The sequence below is a fragment of the Chrysemys picta genome, chromosome 20 (genome assembly GCF_011386835.1).
Source record: "Chrysemys picta bellii isolate R12L10 chromosome 20, ASM1138683v2, whole genome shotgun sequence".
NCBI lineage: Eukaryota > Metazoa > Chordata > Testudines > Emydidae > Chrysemys > Chrysemys picta.
Window position 1 is genome coordinate 24012970 of NC_088810.1, and position 18322 is coordinate 24031291.

An 18322-nucleotide genomic window follows, 5' to 3' on the forward strand; every position below is an offset into this window, starting at 1 on the left:
GGGCTGCTTCTGGACACAGCCATGCTGGCCACACGGTTCCGCCACAGCCCTGCGCAATGGGGCAAGGATCCCACTGACCCCAGCCTCACCGGCAGCACCCGCGGAGGGCCACCCCCACCAGGCCCTGGCTCTCTGCCCGCCCGGCAGTGTCCATGACAACCGCCAACCCCCAACCGGGCCCTGCTGTCCCATCCCCCCCACCCCCCGCCTCCTGACATTGCCCGTGATCCCCACCCCGCCGGGCTCTGCCCGCCCGGCAGTGTCCATGACAACCGCCAACCCCCAATCGGGCCCTACCGTCCCCACCCCATCCCCTCTGACATTGCCCGTGATCCCCACCCCACCAGGCCCTGGCCCTCTGCCCGCCCGGCAGTGTCCATGACAGCCGACAGCCCCCAACCGGGCCCTGCCGTCCCCACCCGCCTCCCGACATTGCCCGTGATCCCCACCCCGCCGGGCCCTGCCCCTCTGCCCGCCCGGCAGTGCCCGTGACGACTGCCCCCTGCTCTGCCTTTCAGGAGGAAGAGGACACCAAGCCGAAACCCACCAAACGGAAACGGAAAGGCTCGTCCGCCGTGGGCTCGGACAGTGACTGAGGGGCGTGGCCCCATGCCCAGCTCCACCCTGGCCCGCTGTGGCAAGTGGCAGCAGCGGCTCTGGAAGTCCCTGCAAAGCGGCAGCCGCCGCCCCGGTGGTTGTGGAGCAGCTGGGCAAAGCGGTCCCCAGGCTGGGAGCGAGCGAGGCGCACGCTGTCTGTCTGTGGCTGCACCCACCACGTGACTGCAGCCTCCTGCCGGCGGCCCCACGCTGCCACCCCGGCCCCACCGGGCTGACGTCTGAGTCCCTTTCTAACGGAATTGTGGGGTGACTGGCTGGAGCAAGCGCCTCTTTCCGTGGCCTCCGGGTGCCAGGCCAAGGGGCACGGCCCTGAGTCCCCGGGAGAGGGGGCAGCCGGGGCAACTTCAGCAGCAGGCAGGCCAGGCCCCTGCGTGCCGGGGGCTGGACAGGAAACCAGACAGGCTGCGGACCAATGGCCTCCTATTTTCATATAAGAAATGTAAATAAATAGTGAGAACTGGCTTACTGCTCCGAGACGCTTCCAGGAGGGGACCCCAGGCTTACCTGTGCCAGGGCAGCCAACGGCCTGGGGCACCTGCCCACCATTCCCCGGCCGTGCTGGCTCAGTTCCCACCTGCGATTTTCACCACAATCCAGAGCCTTGGCCCCGCAACAGCCTCTAGCTTCCGCCGCGGAGCGGGCACTGCCCAGGAAAGCCCAGCCAGCGGGCAGAGACCAGCCCCCGGAGCCCATTCGCTGCTAGCAGGACGAGCTGGGGCTGGGAGTCCGAAAAGAGCCAAACCCCCTGAGCAGCCACTGCCCCCCAATCTCTTCCCTGCGAGCCAAGCCCCCCAAGCTGGGAGGAGGAGCAGAACGGGCCGCACCGGTGCTGAAGACACCTGCTTGGCAGAACTGTTCACAGGCGGGCGGCCCGGCGAGGCTGGAGAGTCAAAGCTCTTTCCCCAGAGAGATTCGCCTTTTAAAGTGTTTTTAAAACTACAATAAAACTGTCCAACGTTTTGTACAACGTGCCTGATGGTTTGTGTCCGTGGGCGAGGCAGAGTGGCTGGCGCAGGGCCGGGCATCGTCTGCCTCTGGCTGGGCCTAGGGAGACCCCATTGGCCGGGCGTTCAAGTGAACGGCTCTTTTCTGCCCCCCCCCCCCAAAGCTTTGGTGGTTCCTGTGGTCAGCCCAACACCACCCCCCCCCACACACACACACACACAGAGCAGCTGGCCCCCGAGCCGCTTCCTGCAGCCTTGCAGTCCCGGCCCCTGGGACCAGGCGAGTATTGTCCACGCCCGGAAACACACGGAGGCCCAGGCAGCTTGAGGAGACTTGCCCAACGTCACGGAGAGAGGCCATGCCAGAGCTGGGACCAAAACAGTCATCCTGGCTCCCAGCCCCCTGCACTAAGCACTAGACCCCACTCCCCTCCCAGAGCTGGGGAGAGAACCCAGGAGTCCTGGCTCCCAGCCCCCCCCTGCTCTAACCCACCAGCCCACGCTCCCCTCCCAGAGCTGGGGAGAGAACCCAGAAGTCCTGGCTCCCAGCCCCCCCACGCTCTAACCACTAGACCCCACTCCCCCCTCAGAGCTGGAGATAGAACCCAGGAGTCCTGGCTCCCAGCCCCCCCTCCCCCCCGCTCTAACCACTAGACCCCACTCCCCTCCCAGAGCCGGGGAGAGAACCCAGGCATCCTGGCTCCCAGCCCCGCTCTAACCACCAGTCCCCACTCCCCTCCCAGAGCCAGGGAGAGAACCCAGAAGTCCTGGTTCCCAGCCCCCCACGCTCTAACCACTAGACCCCACTCCCCTCCCAGAGCCAGGGAGAGAACCCAGGAGTCCTGGCTCCCAGTGTCCTACTCTAACCCCATGACACGCGGTGTGGAAATGGTGCCAGGATCGGCCAGGGAAGAGCTCCCTGTGGAGGCCCCTCGGCGGGCACTGCACTGCGTGGAGCCCGTTTCCTTGCTGTGTGGTGGGTTTAGACGTGGCAGGCCCCTGTGGTGCCCCCGGCACGTTCCTCGGGCCCCTGGCCATAGCCCTGTCGTTAGCCCTGCCGTCACTAAGCGCATGGGCTGCCAAGGGGAAGAACGTGCCAAACTCCCTGCTCGGTACAAGCCAGCCCCTTCCCGGTGCAGGCTGGGCAGGGAGTGCCCCGGCCATGGGGGGAAGCGGGGCCACGGGGCAGGGAGGGAACACAACTGGGCTGTTCTGGGGCGGTTCTTAGGCCTGTGGGGCCTGGTGCAGCCCCGTCCCAAAGCTGCTGGCCGTTTGCAGCTCTTGCCCTGACATCAGGGCCTGGCACGGGGCTGCTCGCGCTGTTTCCAGCTGTGGAAGCCGCCTAACCTTTCCCCTAATTCTTCTGGTTTCAGCTCCAAGCCACAGCAATCCTGGCGCCCGCCCGCGTGTGGTTCTCCTTCGAGCAGCAGATGTTGGGAACGCAGCCGGAAAACCCCCTGCACTGCCTTCTCCTGCTCAGCCCTGCTCCGAAGCTCCCCCGCCCGCCAAGGAGGGAGCGAGCTGCGGCTTGTCGGCCCCACGTAGAAAGGCAAAGGGATTTTTCACCTTCCCAGCCCCCTCCTCCCTGCCAAGTCCACCCGGGTATCAGAGCTTCAGAGGGCGGGAGCTTAGACCCGGGCAGGCTGGGCCGAGGGTGGCCGGGTGTGCAGGGCCTTGCTACAGCTAACCCCGCGTGCGCCTGGCGCTGTGCCCTCACAGCGACCCCTCCAGTTCCCACAGGGGCTACTTGCCCACCCCAATCCCACGAGGCAGAGCCCAGCCCAGCACCATGGAGTCAGGTCTGCGCTCCCAGGCGTGGGCGGCTTGCTGCAGCCGACCAGAGATTTTTCACGGGGTTCCGGTTAGGAAAAGCTGTGGGAACCCTGCGCTTTGCCCCTGAGCTGAACGGAGCCCCAAGGCCGGCTGCGTGTGACCTGGGGAAACGTTCCCCGCTTTCCGCTGTCTCGCAGGGCTGGGCGTGGGCCTGGCCGAGGAGCCGACGATGGTGCAAGGGCTGTTTGCCCCCAGCTCGGGCTGGGCACAGGCGGCCCGGAGCGGGGCAGTGACTTGGCCAGGGTTCAGGTCAGCCCAGCCTGCACTGCGGGGGAGAGGGGAGGTGTGGAACCAGACGCTCGGCCTTGCTGTGTGACCAGCATCTCGCTGGGCCTTGCTCAACGCCGGCCTGGAGCCGGGGTGAGATAAGGGCCTGTGGCGCCGGGCGCCGCCCAGGCAGTCAAAGACAGTCCCGGCCCCGAGGAGCTGAGACACCAGACGCAGGGCACTGCTCCCCAGGGCCGCTCTGTCCCAGGCTGGGGCCCCCTCCCCCTGCCCAGACCATGCGCTTGGGCTTTCCAGCCTGGGTCTCTGACAGCCGGACTCCCATGTGCCCCCAGCTCCCGCGGAGCCCTCCTCCACAGCCAGCCTGCGCTACCCGCTGCTCTGGGGCCCGGCTGGGTTTGGCTGCTCACAGAGTCTTCTAGCTCTGGGCCAAAACTGGGGATCCAGGACTCCTTCGCCCTAGGAGGCTCTGTAAGGAGCCTGGACCTGGAACAGCCCCCTCCCTGCAGCGGGGCCGGGCCCAGGCACGATGGGGCAACAGCTTTGCCCAACGTTTCCTTGTTGTAGCCAACACGGTGCAGCACGGCTGGCCCCCGGCTCTGCCAGCTCCGGCTCTGCAGGGGCGGTTCGGGCTCTTCTCCCCTCGGTGTGAGAGCTCGGGCGTGTCCCCTCCCTGCCCAGCCACACACACACACACAGGGACGCTAAAGCAACTGGGGGGAGGTTAAATACCAGGCGCTTGCCAGGTGCTGGGCAGAGGGGGGGAGAGTCTGGCGTGGCCCCATCTCCACACTAGCCAAGTCCTTCCCCATCTACTGTCCTGGGAGCTGGGCTGAGCCGAGCCCCTGTCCCCCAAGCACTCCTGGTGCCCGAGGGCAGAGGGGTTATAGGGATCGAACCCGGGGTCTGGGCGGGACATACCCATCCCAGAAGGTCTCTGAAAGCCAGCCTCACATGGGTCACCGTCCCTGCGCGGTGTCCGTGCTGCTAAGGGGGCAGGGGTTGGCGTGTATGCGCAGAGGGGCACGGTGGGGCTGGCACTGCCCAGGCAGGGGGGAGCCAGGCGCCTCCTAGCCCTGGGTCCCCCGGGGGGGGCTCTCAGCTCCCCACTTCACAGCTCGGAACCGAGCCCCCCCGGGGCAGCGCTAGGCCCCTGCCCAACCCCGGGGCCCCTCTCCCGCGCCAGCTCCTGCCGGGGGCGCGGGGCGCGGAGCCGGCTCTGGGCCCCCCCCCCCCGGGGGCGCGCCCAGCCTCTGGCGCGGGGCCCGGCCCCCTCCTCCTCCGGGGGCGCGCAGGCTCCTGCCCCGCCCCTGCGCGCCCCCGCGCCAGCCAGCCCCAGCCCGGCTCCGGCGGCGGCATGTACCTGGCCGGGGCGGCGGTGGCCGCGGCCGCGCTCCTGTGGCTGCAGCGGCGGCTCTGGCCGCACCTGTGGGCGGACGCGCGGTTCCTGCTGCGGGCGCTGCTGTGCCGCCGCCGGGTGCTGCGGGGCGCGGGGTCCAGCCTGGCCCAGCGCTTCGCCGGCCTGGCGCGGGCGGCCCCGCAGCGGCTCTTCCTGCGCTTCGAGGGGCAGCGCTTCAGCTACGGGCAGGCGGAGCGGGCGAGCCGGCGGGTGGCGAACGCGCTGCGCGCCTGGCGCGGCCCCGGGGGGCCCCTGCGGCCCGGCCAGACCGTGGCGCTGCTGGTGGGCAACGAGCCCGGCTTCGTGTGGGCCTGGCTGGGGCTGGCCCGGCTGGGGGCCGTGCCCGCCTTCCTGGGCACGGGCCTGCGCCGCGGGGCGCTGCTGCACTGTCTGCGGGGCTGCGAGGCGCGGGCGCTGCTGGTGGCGCGCGGTGAGTGCGGGGAACCCGCGGGGGGCGCACGGGGAGACGGAGGGGCCGGGGCGCAATGGGGGCGCACGGGGGAGCGGGGCGCACGGGGAGACTGAGGGGCCGGGGCGCAATGGGGGCGCACGGGGGAGCGGGGCGCACGGGGAGACGGAGGGGCCGGGGCGCAATGGGGGCGCACGGGGGAGCGGGGCGCACGGGGAGACGGAGGGGCCGGGGCGCAATGGGGGCGCACGGGGGAGCGGGGCGCACGGGGAGACGGAGGGGCCGGGACGCAATGGGGGCGCACGGGGGAGACCCGGGGAGCCGCAGGGGGGAGCGGGGCGCACGGGGAGACGGGGGGTCCGGGCGCAATGGGGGCGCACGGGGAGACGGGGGGGCCGGGACGCAATGGGGGCGCACGGGGGAGACCCGGGGAGCCGCAGGGGGGAGCGGGGCGCACGGGGAGACGGAGGGGCCGGGACGCAATGGGGGCCCACGGGGAGACAGAGGGGCCGGGACGCAGTGGGGGCGCACGGGGAGACCCGGGGAGGCGCAGGGGGGAGCGGGGCGCACGGGGGAGACGGAGGGGCCTGGACGCAATAGGGGCGCACGGGGGAGACCCGGGGGTTGGAGGAATCAGCCGTGGGGGGGGAGGTGGATTGTGATTCTCTGGAGGGGTCCCAGAGGTCACTTGATAAACTAGCGTCACCCAAAGGATCCTGGGGACGGCCTGGCGTGGGAACAGCTGGGACAGGAAACCCCGCCCGGTCTGGGGGTTATGGGGAGCAAAGAGCTGCCCACCCCCAACCGCGCCACAGGACTCGGCCTCCTGCTGTGACCAACTGGGGCCCCGGGCAGCTGCCTCTGCACCCTGCGGCCCGGCTGGGGGACTGGACTGGCTCTTCCGCAGTGGCCCTGGGTGTCAGCCCCCCGCCCCCGATCCCCCAACATGGGAGTAGTTAGGGCCAGGTTTTGGAGAGAGCCCAGCGCGCTGGGTGCCAGGCAGGGTCTGGGTGCTCGGCCCTTGGAAATCTCACCCCACATGAGGGGCGAATGCTGGGTGCTCTGGGGTCCTCTCAGTGCCATGGCACTTCGCTCCTGCTGTGGACGGTTTTCGGTAACGAAGGGGGGACCCACGAGCCCCGCACCGCTGGAGGTGCCAGGCCTGAGAGGCGGAGCAGGCAGGGTCTCCAGCCAGCGCTTTCAGTGGGGGCTTTGGGCTCCTCAGCGCCGCTCCCTGTGCCGCCTCCCAAGCTGGGCCCCGAAATCACCAGGCCCATGTGAAACCCTTGGCCGGAAAGCTCCTGCCCGCGGGCTGGCTGGGAACCGATCCCCTGCGGCGGCTCCTTGGCCTGGCTCTGAAAGCCCCAGCTCCTGCAGCCAGGTGCTCCTGGCGTCGCCCCCAGGGCCTGCGGCACCCAGTCGGGCTGGCAGGTCTCTCGTGTGTCCCTGGCTCCCCAAAGGCCCCGGATACAGGGGCAGCCTCCTCACTGGTCACCGCGGGCAGGAGTCTGGGGCCTGGTGTCCGCGCTGTCAATAGGCCCAGGGCCTATGTGCTGCCGTGTTTGCAAAGTCCCAGTGCCGTGGGAGACGGGCACTGGTCTGTCTGTGCAGCACCCAGCCCGACAGGGCCCGGCTCGGTCTGGGCAGTGCCCCGGGGCCAGGCCCGGCTCGGTGGCTCAGTCTGGGCAGCACCTGGCCGGACAGGGCCCTGATCGCGGCCGAAGCCCCTAGTGCTGCCTTGCTATAAATCTAGGACTTTCCAGTGGGTTCTGCTCAGGCCTGGGCAGAGCCGAGCTCTTGTTAACGCCAGTTCTGCAAACTCTTTGCCAGGCTGGACTGGAAAAACTTTTAAAAAGAAGTTTGAGGCAAGTTTTCCTGTGTGCCCCTCCCACCATGCGCCCCTCCCCTCCCCGCCAGCTGCAGTGCTGTGGCAATAGGAAGTTTTTCCTGGCAGATGGGACCCAGCCATGTTGTTTGACTTCCTTAAAGCTGAGAGCCCCAAGTGGGTGGGTCTGGGGCCCGGCTCCTTGGACCCACGGCTGCCTGAGCCCTCACAGAGCAGGTCCCAAGCGCTGGCCGGGCTGGGGCTGGGGCTGGCATAGGTTGCTGGTGTCACGCAGCCCCAGATTGGTTCGTTAGTGCTCCTGTTCCTGGGGCGCTGGGTGCTCTGTGTCTGCAATGGGCGGGGGAGGGGAGCTGGTTTCGAGGGGAATTCGGTGCCAGGCGAGGGGCGTTGGGATGAGCCAGCCGGGGCAGGGCAGAGTCATGCGGTGTTTGCCGTGGGGCCAGGTCTCAGCGTAGGCAGAGTGGGGTATCCCTGGGGGCCGCCTGGCATTTGGGTCCGAAATCAGGGCCAGGAGCAATTGTGTCGCCCCTCTGCAGAGCCGAGACACCCCCCCCACCCCCCCGCCCCGAGCTCGGTTCACAGGGACAATTTGAATAACTGTAATTAACGCAGCAACCCTCTGGCATTGCCTATCGAGCTGGAAGTCATCGCAGTAATTGCAGCCGTGCCAGGCCTTTAATGATGATTTAATTGGGGACAATTCGGCATCCTCAGCGGGGTGGGGGTGGGGAAGGTGGCTGGACGGGACCGACGGGGACACATCCTGCCACGGCTCAGACGGGCGCGGACTCTGCACCAGGGGCTCACGCGGCTCCGCTGCTGGGGGCAGCCTGGATCTCGGGGCCAGGAACCGCCGGATCGAGCCCTGAGCCCCAGGCCAAATCCTCAGCCAGTGCAAATCAGCGACGCGCCCTTCGGTCTGCAGTGCGCCAGCCAGGGCAGAGGGTTTAGAGGGGAGAAGCCTTTGTCCCACTGAGCTAACGCTGCTCCGGCCTGGCCTGGCGCGCTGGCCCCTGCCCTGCGGTGTCCTCTCCCTGGCCCCCTTGCCTGCCCAGCCCCTCGTCCCTGGCATACGGCGCCCGCCCATTGCTGCTCCGAGCGCAGCCTCTCTCGTTGCCCTTGGGAGACGGCCCATCACTCCCCCTGTCGGGGTCCGGCTCCACCCGTCCGTCCATCACTGCTTCATGGTGCCATTTTCCGGCCCTCCCCCATGGCTCGTTACTCTCCTGTCCCCTTAACGAGGGGGCACCACAGAGGGCAGGGCCCTGGCCTGTGAATCGGGCGTTGTCTGCTGCCCTGCACGGGGTCTGCTCCAGTTATTGGGTGGGGTGAAGGAGGCCCCATCTGGGGCGGCACCAGCTAGCCGTGACTTTGGCACGGGGCTGTGGCCATCTGGCAGCAGCCCCCTGGGGCCCCCCACACTGGGTGCTGCACCCCAGGGCGAAGAGACGGCCCTGCCCCGGAGCTCATGCCCTCCCCCTCCCCACAGATCTGTATGAAGCTGTGGAGCCCTTGCTGCCCACCCTGCAGGAGCAGGGCATCGTGGTGTGGACGTTGGGCCCGGGCCCCTGCCCGCCGGGGGTCACCAGCCTGCAGGAGCTGATGGAGGAGGCATCCGAAGAGCCGGTGCCCTCAGACTTATCCACGCCCAGGGACATGACGGACACCTGCCTCTACATCTTCACCTCGGGCACCACAGGTGGGGCCCCACTGCTGCCCCCAGGCACAGGGCTCCCCCCAGGGCAGGGGCTGCGGGTCTGGAGTGAGGGGCATCCGCAGAGCTGGCCGGGGGGATGGGGGGCGTTTGGAAAGGGCCTGCCCGGCTCTCTCCGGCGCCTGCTGCCTCCACCCCTTCCCAAGCCCCGAGGTCGCGGGAGCAGGGCCCGGTTCAGGGTCCCGGGGGCTGTCTGTGCCCGCTCCGTGCCCCGATGCAGGGCTCCCTGCTCTGGCTTCTCCGTGTGTCCGGTGGCTGCGGGGCCTGGATGAACAAGGGGGGGCGGCAGGAGGGGGGGACTCTGCAGCTGTGGGGGGGATGGGGAGGTTTAAACGCGACATCGCTGCTCAGACTGGTTGCAGAGCAGGGCCCGAGGGGAGCGACAGCTGTGGGGCATCCCTCGGGGCGGGAAGCCAGGGCGTGGGGTGTGCCCGGCTCGGGGGGACTCACTGACCCCACTCCCCCGTGGGTTGGGCACGGGGGAGCCAGGACCCTGGGCACGGCATGATCCCCGTCTCCCCCGTTGCAGGGCTGCCCAAGGCTGCCCGCATCAGCCACCTCAAGTCCATCATGTGCCTGGGCTTCTACCGCCTGGTGGGGGCCTCCAGCAAGGACGTGATCTACGTGGCGCTGCCCCTGTACCACATGTCGGGCTCCCTGCTGGGCATCGTCGGCTGCATCGGGATCGGTGAGCTGGGCGGGAGTGGCCTGGGGGGGTCTGGGCTGCCCCCTGCTGGGGGGGGCTTGGCAACAAGGGAGAAATAATCCCACCTGACGAAGGGGGGGGGAATATGACAGAGGTCTATACAATTGTGGCTGGGCTGGAGAAAGTGACTAGGGAAGTGTTATTTACCCCTTCACGTAACACAAGAACCAGGGGTCACCCAAAGACATTAACAGGCAACGGGTTTAACACACGCACACGGAAATACTTCTTCACACAACGCACGGTCAACCTGTGGAACTCACTGCCAGGGGATGCTGTAAAGGCCAAAAGTACAACTGGGTTCAAAAAAGAACGAGACGCTCATGGAGGCAGGGCCGGCTCTGGCTTTTTTGCCATCCTAGGCAAAAAATCCACCCGCCGCCCCCCAGCGTGGCAGGGGAGGGCACCAAGCCCGGCCGCAGGCCTGCAATCCCCGACCGGCCAGAGCGCCGGGGGGGGGGGGGAGGGCGGAGAGCCCCGGGCGGCCAGAGCACTGGGAGTAGGACGGAGAGCACGGCTGGGGCCCTGCCGTGCTGCCGCCCCCCTCCAGGCACCGCCCCAAGCACATGCTTGGTGGGCTGGTGCCTGGAGCCGGCCCTGCATGGAGAACACGTCCAGTAATGGCTGTTTGCCACGATGATCAGGGATGCAACCGCCTGCTCCAGGTGTCCCTAAACCTCCAACTGCCAGAGGCTGGGACTGGATGACAGACGATGAGTCACTGTCCCGGAGTCCCTGGGCGATGCTCTGGAACTGCTCCCCACAAAGCCAGGCAGGACTTTGGGGAGCCTCCTCCCCCTTGGAGCAGACCATCCTCAGGGCAAGAAGCTCACACGGCTTCACCTCCTGGGAGCATTCAGCATATGCCCCTCCGTGCGCTTCCCACAGCAAGTCCGTCCAGGCGGGGTCCTGGGGGGGGGCAGAGGGTCCTGCACCCCCACTTTCTAGTCAGCCGTGACTCTCAGCCAGCCAGTAAAACAGAGGTTTATTAGATGACAGGAACATGGTCTAAAACAAAGCTTGTTAATCCAGCAAATGGGACCCCTCGGCCAGGTCCATTCTGGGGCCCAGCGAGGCAGACCCCTGTCTCCCCTCTTCTCCAGTCCCCAGCCAGCTCCAAACTGAAACCCTCTCCAGCCCCTCCTCCTCTGGGCTTTGTCTCTTTCCTGGGCCAGGAGATCACCTGATCTCTTTGTTCACCTTTAGCTATTTCCTTGCAGGGGGGGAAGGGGCCCTGGCCATTTGTTGCCAGGGAGACAGAGTGTCCGTGTTTTATGCGCACTGGCCTTTACCCACCACCTAGAGACCTAAGAAATGCATAGGGGAAACTGAGGCACCCACACAGTATTCAGAGGAAACATTAAGAACAGTCCCACTTCGTCACAGTCACTCAAAACGTGGCCTGTCTCTTCGTCCCTCTGAAGCGCCTGGCACCAGCCACTGGCGGAAGACAGAGCTCTGGGCGTCTGACCAAGTCTGGCCGCTCAGAGGTTCTTAAGCTTTTGAGGCCCATATTCCAGCAGGAACGGGGGCCCCATAGACCTCAGGGGCCCCATCTGGGCCAGGGTGCCGGTGCTGCAGCCTTTAGAAACAAGGCCACTGAGCTCAGCGTATCCATCCCCGGCTGCCTTGGGATCCGCCGGGTGCCAGCCCCCGCAGGTCACCATAGAGGCTTCAGTGATGCTTTGCCTGTCCCAGGGCGCTGGGCTCCTCGCCAGGGAGGTGGGGTACAGGCATCGAGAGAGGCTGGGACTCCGTGCCAGAGCTGGAGATAGAACCCAGGAGTCCTGGCTCCCAGCCCCTCCCCCTGCCCTACCCCACTAGAGCCCACTCCCCTCCCAGAGCTGGAGACAGAACCCAGGAGTCCTGGCTGCCTTGGCCAGCTGTCGCTGAGGCCTGAGTGGGGTGGGTTGGCCCGCCCGGCCTGTGGTTATGCAGGGCCTCGGGGCAGCTCTCTGAGGGCGCTCTCCCCGCCAGGTGCCACGTGTGTGCTGAAGAGGAAGTTCTCAGCAAGCCAGTTCTGGGGCGACTGCCAGCACTACGGGGTGACCGTGTTCCAGTACATCGGGGAGCTGTGCCGCTACCTTGTCAACCAGCCCAAGGTCAGCGCCGGGAGCTGGGGGGCCACACAGTGCCAGGGGCCCCCTGCTGGGATTTGTACCCAGTTCCCTCTGGGTTGCCCCTTCTTAACGGTGCTGACCCCTGAGCACGGCCCCGTGCGCCCCAGCCCTGGGGTGGAACGGGGCAGCTGGTCTGCACAGGGCCAACAGGATGTCCAGAGCTGTGGGCACCATATGAGCACAAACCCTCCTCCCCACTGGGACCCACCTGGGGAAACTGAGGCATGGCAGTGACAGGGCCAGGAACAGACCCTTGCACAGGCAGCAGGGCGGGAGCCAGGGTCTGGGTTCTCTCCCCGGCTTTGGGAGGGGAGTGGGGGCTGGTGGGTTAGAGCAGGGGGGCTGGGAGCCAGGACTCTTGGGTTCTGTCCAGGCTCTGGGAGGGGAGTGGGGTCCAGTGGTCAGAGCAGGGGCCCTGGAAGCGGGGTTACTGAACAGGTTATGATCCTGCATTAACCTCGGGTCTGGGGTAGGACTATCCCCGCACTGAACCAAATCCCCCCACCCCAGAGAGAAGGGGAGCGGGATCACAGCCTGCACCTGGCCGTGGGCAGTGGGCTGCGGCCCGACGTCTGGCGGGAATTCCTGCAGCGCTTCGGCAATGTCCGCATCGTGGAGACCTACGGCATGACCGAGGGCAACATCACCTTCTTCAACTACACCAACACCCTGGGGGCGGTCGGCCGCGGCAGCTTCCTCTACAAGGTGAGCGGGGCCGGGCCATCGCCGGGTGGGGGGCTGCGGGTCGGGGTTGAGGAGCACCGGCCGGGCGAGGAGGCAGTGCGTGGGGGGTCTCTGACTCTCTGCGCCTCTTTCAGCTCTTCTGCCCCTTCGAGCTGGTGCGCTACGACGTGCTGCAGGGGGTGCCGGTGCGGGACGCGGCCGGGTGGTGCCAGCGGGTCGGCCCAGGTGAGCGGCAGGGGCTGGCCGGGAGGGAGTGGGGAAGTGGCCGGCTGAGGCCCCTGCTCACTGCTGCCCCCCACAGGCGAGACGGGGCTGCTGATCGCGCCGGTGACCCCCCAGAACCCCTTCCTGGGCTACGCGGGCGGCCGGGAGCTCTCAGAGCACAAGCTGCTGCGTGGGGTCTTCACCGAGGGAGACACCTACTTCAACACGGGCGACCTCATGGCCCAGGACGCCGCCCAGTTTGTGTATTTCCGGGACCGTACCGGGGACACCTACAGGTACCAGAGCCGCAGGGACACCCCCGCTCCCCCCCTCCCGGCATCCAGAGAGACACCCCGGGCAGCCCCAGGGCAGTCAGCCCCCCCAATCATCCAGAGACCCCCAGGGCAACCAGCCCCCCCCATCCAGACACCCCCCCCCCCGCCCCTGTCCAGAGCCCCCTCCCGGGAACCCAACATCCCAAAGGGCAGGACCCAGAGCCGCTGGTGTTTGTCCCTCTCGGGTCGACGGGGCTGCTGGGTTCGGCCTCGTGCACAAGGGCCTGACCTGGGTGGGCCTGGCAGGGTCCATGAGCTTCTCCCATGGCCACCTGCCCAGTCCCCCCAGCATGGGGTCCCTGGAGAGCTGGGGGTCGGGGGCTATGGCTCTGCCCCGCTCAGGCCGCGTTTGCCCCCAGGTGGAAAGGTGAGAACGTCGCGACGACGGAGGTGGCCGAGGCCCTGGCTGCGCTGGACTCGCTGCAGGAAGTCAATGTCTACGGGGTCGCCGTGCCAGGTACCCCCCCAGGCTGGGTTCCCCCTTCCCCCTCTGCCCCCTCCCCCGCAGGCTGCTGCCAGGGGCTCCCCAGGAAAACAGGAAGCCGGGGCGGGGGGTACAGCTGCCTCCTGGAGCCCAGTGGGAGAATGTCGGGGTGGGGGGAGGTTCTGTCCCTTCTGTCTCCTCCCCTCACCCAGCACAGTCTGCCCCCCCATAGTGTTCATTGCTCCCCCTCTGCCCCAGGGTACGAGGGCCGGGCTGGGATGGCCGCCATTGTCCTACGGCCGGGCTGCAAACTGGATGGGGCCTGTCTGTACAGCCACGTGGTGGAGTTCCTGCCCCCCTACGCCAGGCCCCGCTTCCTGAGAGTGCAGGTAACGCCCGCCGGGCACCGGGACTATGGGGTGGAGGGTGCAAACACCACCGGCCTCCCCATCAAAGGCTTGGAAACGACACGCTGGAGAAAGTTGCAGCTGCCTCTGGGGTGGGGCAGGGAGGCTGTTCATACAGGGATCTCTCACCTGGGCTGAGATGCAGCTGACTCTGGGGTGGGGCGTGAGGGTTGTTTGGGACAGGGAGTGACAAATATCCCAAATCCAGGTGGAGCTGCAGGGGTCACCTCATTAAAGCCCCAGACAGCACATAGCAACTTCCCCCCCCAAATTGCAAGAGCTCCCCCCCCCCCGGGGCACCCAGCACAACAGCTTGGTCTGGTGAAGCTGTATTGGGGGGGGGGATTCTGGCAGCTTAAAGGACCTGAGAAAAGACCCAGGAATCCAGGCCGGGGGGTGTCCGCCAGCAGGAGCCCCCAGCCTCTGGCACCTGCACCCCCCAAACCCCCTTGCCTCCAGCAGGGCCCCCCCCCCTGCAGCCCCTGTCTGAGCTCTGACGCGTCTCGTCTCCCCTCCCCGGCAGGACCAGCTGGCAATGACACAGACCTTCAAGCAGCACAAGGTGCGTCTGGCCAGCGAGGGCTGCGACCCCACGCGCCTCCCGGACCCGCTGTACCTGCTGGATGACGCCTCGGGGGCCTACGTGCCCCTGACCCCGCGGCTCTGGGAGGGCGTCGTCTCGGGGGCTGTCCGGATATAACCCCCCCGCCCCACCTGCCTCGGGCTCCCTCCGGCTGGGGGTCACCTGGGGAGACTACGAGTCCCAGCATGCACAGCTCAGCACCATTGCATGCTGGGACTCGTAGTCTCCCTGCTTGGCCTGGGCTCTGGGGTGCTGCTTGCCTCCGGGGGGGGCGGGGGGGGGAAGGGGCTCAGGTGGCTGCAGGATTTTTCCCACATTGCAGCCCCTGGTCCTTCCAGCGCCCCCCACCCCCTGCGCCCCATGTTTGTCACCCACCCACTTCCTGCCCCCCCTCCCCTGCGCACACCCCACTCCTCTGCCCCAGGGGGCTGGAAGCCGGGAGCTCGGCCCTCTCGTCCTGACTCACCCCCGGGCCTGTCTCCAGCAGAGCGACTCCCTGGGTGCCGACTGGGAGCTGTGTCCTCCATCATCCCCCCTCCCCGCACTCGGGGGCGGCTCCCCCCTCACGGGATCTCCCTGCCCAGGGCATTGGGTCGGGGGGCGCGCTGGGCGGGGACACCAGGGAGCTGGATTGGGATCCTGGCTCCACCATGACTTGGGGGGCCCTTGGGCTGGTCCTTGAGCTCCCAGCCAGGGCTCGGGGAGAACGGCCCTGCCTCCATCCCCCCCGAGTCTGGCTGGGCTGTTCCGAGTGCGAGACGGGCCGGCACGGACCGACCCTGGCTGCAGCCTGGACAGTTTGTGTCCGAGGAGTCGCCGGGCGTCCTTTGTCCTCGGGGCCCTGGGGGGGGAGGGAGGGGCGGGGGGTACCGCGGGGGGGGAGGTTTGTACTTTTTATACCTTTTGGCAAATAAAACATTTTTAACAAAACGTGTTGCTCTCTCGTGCCCCCCCCGTTTGCCCCTGGAGCTGGGAAAGCCCCCCCCAGCACCTCCCCCTGGCACTGGGGTGCGCTGACCCCACAGCTTGGAGCCCCCCAGCACCTCCCCCTGGCACTGGGGCGCGCTGACCCCACCGCTGTGGCTGGGAGCCTGGGGGTCAGTTTAGGGGCCCAGCGGCTGCCCAGGGAAGGGGGATGCACAGGAAGGGCCCAGGCCAAGCCCAGAGCCTTGTCCCGGGCACCTGCACCTCCCCCATTGGCCTCCAGGTGCCGCCCTTGGCCCCGTGGGTGGCGGGGGGCTGGAGCGCGACAGGCAGCCCACCCCCCCCCCCCATGTTCTAGGCACTCACCTGCCTATTGAATCTGCCCTGGGCTGGCCGCTGGCAGTCAGTTGCCCCCTGGTCCGTGGGGCACAATCCACCCCACACGCACAGCCCTGGCAGCCTGGTAGACACAAGGGCTGGGCCCTGTCAGGGCACCGCTAGGGCTCCATAGATCCCGCCGGGCCGGGACCGCCCTGTGGAACTCTCTGCCACTGGAGACGTGAATGAGCAAAGGCCACGTGGCACTCGGACCTTGGCCATCCCCAGATTAGCCCCCGTGCATGTCCCCCTCCCCCCTTCCACACCCACACACCCCCTCAGCTCTTCGGACTCCTGCGGGGGGGGGCTCCAGGCCAGGTACCCCGATAGTCTATGGCCATACGTGTCCAGACAGACGGAGCCTCTCCCCTGGGGAAGCCCCAATGGGGGGGAAGCCGCAGAAGGGGGGAGCTGAGGAAGCAGAGATGACCCCCCCCCCTCGCCCCAAGGTTAAAGCTGCTGGCATGAGCCCCGCTGTGGGGACTCCGGCCCTTGGTCTGACCTCAGCGACCTGGGGTGGGGGGGGTCCCTGCTCGCCTCCTGAGCGGCTCCTTCCAATGCCCCCACACACACACACACACAATCCCCAGGCTGGGTAAATCCCCTGATTTCAACCCAAACTGCGAAGTGGGGTGAGGTTCGCTGGGTCTGGGATAGCGGGGGGGGCTGGGGGCGGGAGTGAGGGGCACCTTTGCCCGGGGTGACCGGCAGCTCCTGGGGTAACGGGCTGGTTCCCAGGGGTCCCGCCAGAGAGGAAGCGTCTCCCCCTCCCGCCTGGCTCCTGCAGGGACAGCAAAGGGCTGCGGGGGGGGGGGCAGGCCCCCCACGAGGCCGCAGTTCCCCGGTTTCCCCACCAGAGGGCGCGGGAGCATGGTTGAGTTCGGTTTTGGGGGGGGAGGGAGGGGGGAGTTAGGTTTAGGGGCTGAAACCTACCCGGGAAATTCCCACCCACGCCCCGTCCCACCCACTGCAAAACCCTCCAGGGCTGGGCTAGCAGGGGCTGCGGGTCGGGAGTGAGGGGCACCGGCAGAGCTGGGGGGTGGGGGCCGGGCTAGCAGGGGCTGCGGGTCGGGAGTGAGGGGTACCGGCGGAGCTGGGGTGGGGGGCAGGGCTGGGCTAGCAGGGGCTGCGGGTCGGGAGTGAGGGGCACTGGCAGGGCTGGGGGGGCAGGGGCTGCGGGTCGGGAGTGGGGGGCACTGGCAGAGCTGGGGGGGGGCAGGACTGGGCTAGACGGGGGCCGTGAGTCGGGCTGCGGGGGGGAGGGAGGCTGCGACGTTCCCCTCTTTCTGCTCCAGCGCAGCGAGCAGGTTTGGGGGTTCGGGGTCTCTGCAGAGAACCCCCCCAGGAGGCGAACGGGGTGTGGGGGGGTCCTAGTTATTGGCGCTGCGGCCGGTTTTTCAGGGGCCTGGCGCAGCTCCTGGCCTGAGACCCCCCGCGCGCCCCCTCCCCCGTGTCAGGTGGGGCGGGCTGGGGGCGCCCTGGCCCTGAGGGGGGCGGGGGGTTGTTGGAACAACTGAGCTGCGGCTCCGCTGGGCCCCCCCGACTCCCCCCCCCCCCCAGGCAGCGACGCCCCTTGAATAACTCCGGACTGGCTAGAGCCACAAGGGCGGGTTCCCTCCAAGCCCCTGGGGGGGGGGGCGAGTCCCCCCCCGGCCCAGGGGACACCTCAGCCCCCCACTCAGTGGGGGGGGCGCGCGCCGCTGAGGCCTGGGGGCAGCGGAGCCCTCCCCTCCCCCAGCTTTCGGCAGCCCCCCCCCATCCCGACGTGGGGGGGGGGCAGAGCACTGACATTCACCAGCTGGGCCCCAGGCACGGGGGGGGGCAGCATGGACCCCCCCGTCCTTTATCCCGCTCTAGGGGCTCCCCCAAACCCTCCTCCAAACCCCCAAACGGCGCCTGCTCCAGCGGCAGCACTTAGTGTAGGTCCTACCTATAAACAGAGCCGGCGGGGGGGCGGGTAGAGCAGGGAGCCGGGGGCAGGATGATCCAGCCCCCCCCCCCACACACACACACACCGCCCCGCTTCCCAGAAGCCAGGGTGAGGGGCACAGGGAGGGGGCGGGGCTGGAGCGAGGGGGCGGTGGGCAGCCCGCTCCCCCCACACACACACCATAAAGGGGCCAGCGGCCCCCTGCGCCCCTTTGTCTGCGGAGAATGGAGCCGACAGCTTGTGAAAGTGACACCGTGAATGGGGCAAGGATTGGGGGGGGGGGGGCGTCTCCCTGGGTAACCGCGGGGGCTCGGAGTGCAGCTAATGGGGGGGGGGGCAGCGGCTCCCTGAGCCCAAGCTCCTGGCCGGGGGGGGGGGGGGGGCAGGCCCAACTTTGAATGGGTCCCAGCTCCAGTGGGGGGAGACCCCTCCCCCTGCCCCTGGGCCTGGTTCATGGAGAGAAAGGCCCCCACCCCAGATCCTAGCGGGGACTGAGTGTCCCCCCCCCGCCCCATCTGGGGCCACAGGGTCCTGCAAACCGGCCTGGAGCCGCGGGTGGCCGGGCAGACGGGGGGCTCGGCCTGGCCCCTGTCACCCCCCGAGCCAAGCAGCCCCTGGGCGGCCCATGGCCCGGGGGGT

At 68.2% G+C, this 18322-nt stretch overlaps 2 protein-coding genes across 3 annotated transcripts in view; both read left to right on the forward strand.

The window, feature by feature from the left end:
- The window catches only part of INTS3 (integrator complex subunit 3), a 66241-nt gene extending 64656 nt beyond the window's left edge, over window positions 1–1585 (forward strand). For both annotated transcript variants that reach the window (XM_065574134.1, XM_065574133.1), the window contains one exon: window positions 519–1585. In XM_065574134.1, coding sequence (XP_065430206.1) covers window positions 519–596 — 78 coding nt within the window. In that variant the 3' untranslated portion in view covers window positions 597–1585. The remainder of the gene's footprint in view (window positions 1–518) is intronic.
- A 1175-nt stretch (window positions 1586–2760) lies between these two features.
- Window positions 2761–17456, forward strand: SLC27A3 (solute carrier family 27 member 3). The gene is made up of 10 exons (XM_065574135.1): window positions 2761–5449; window positions 8764–8973; window positions 9518–9676; window positions 11672–11796; window positions 12325–12519; window positions 12633–12723; window positions 12800–12998; window positions 13397–13494; window positions 13720–13850; window positions 14392–17456. The coding sequence occupies exons 1-10, from the start codon at window positions 4978–4980 to the stop codon at window positions 14566–14568; spliced, it is 1857 nt and encodes a 618-aa protein (XP_065430207.1). The 5' UTR covers window positions 2761–4977; the 3' UTR covers window positions 14569–17456.
- The last annotated feature ends 866 nt before the right edge of the window (window positions 17457–18322 follow it).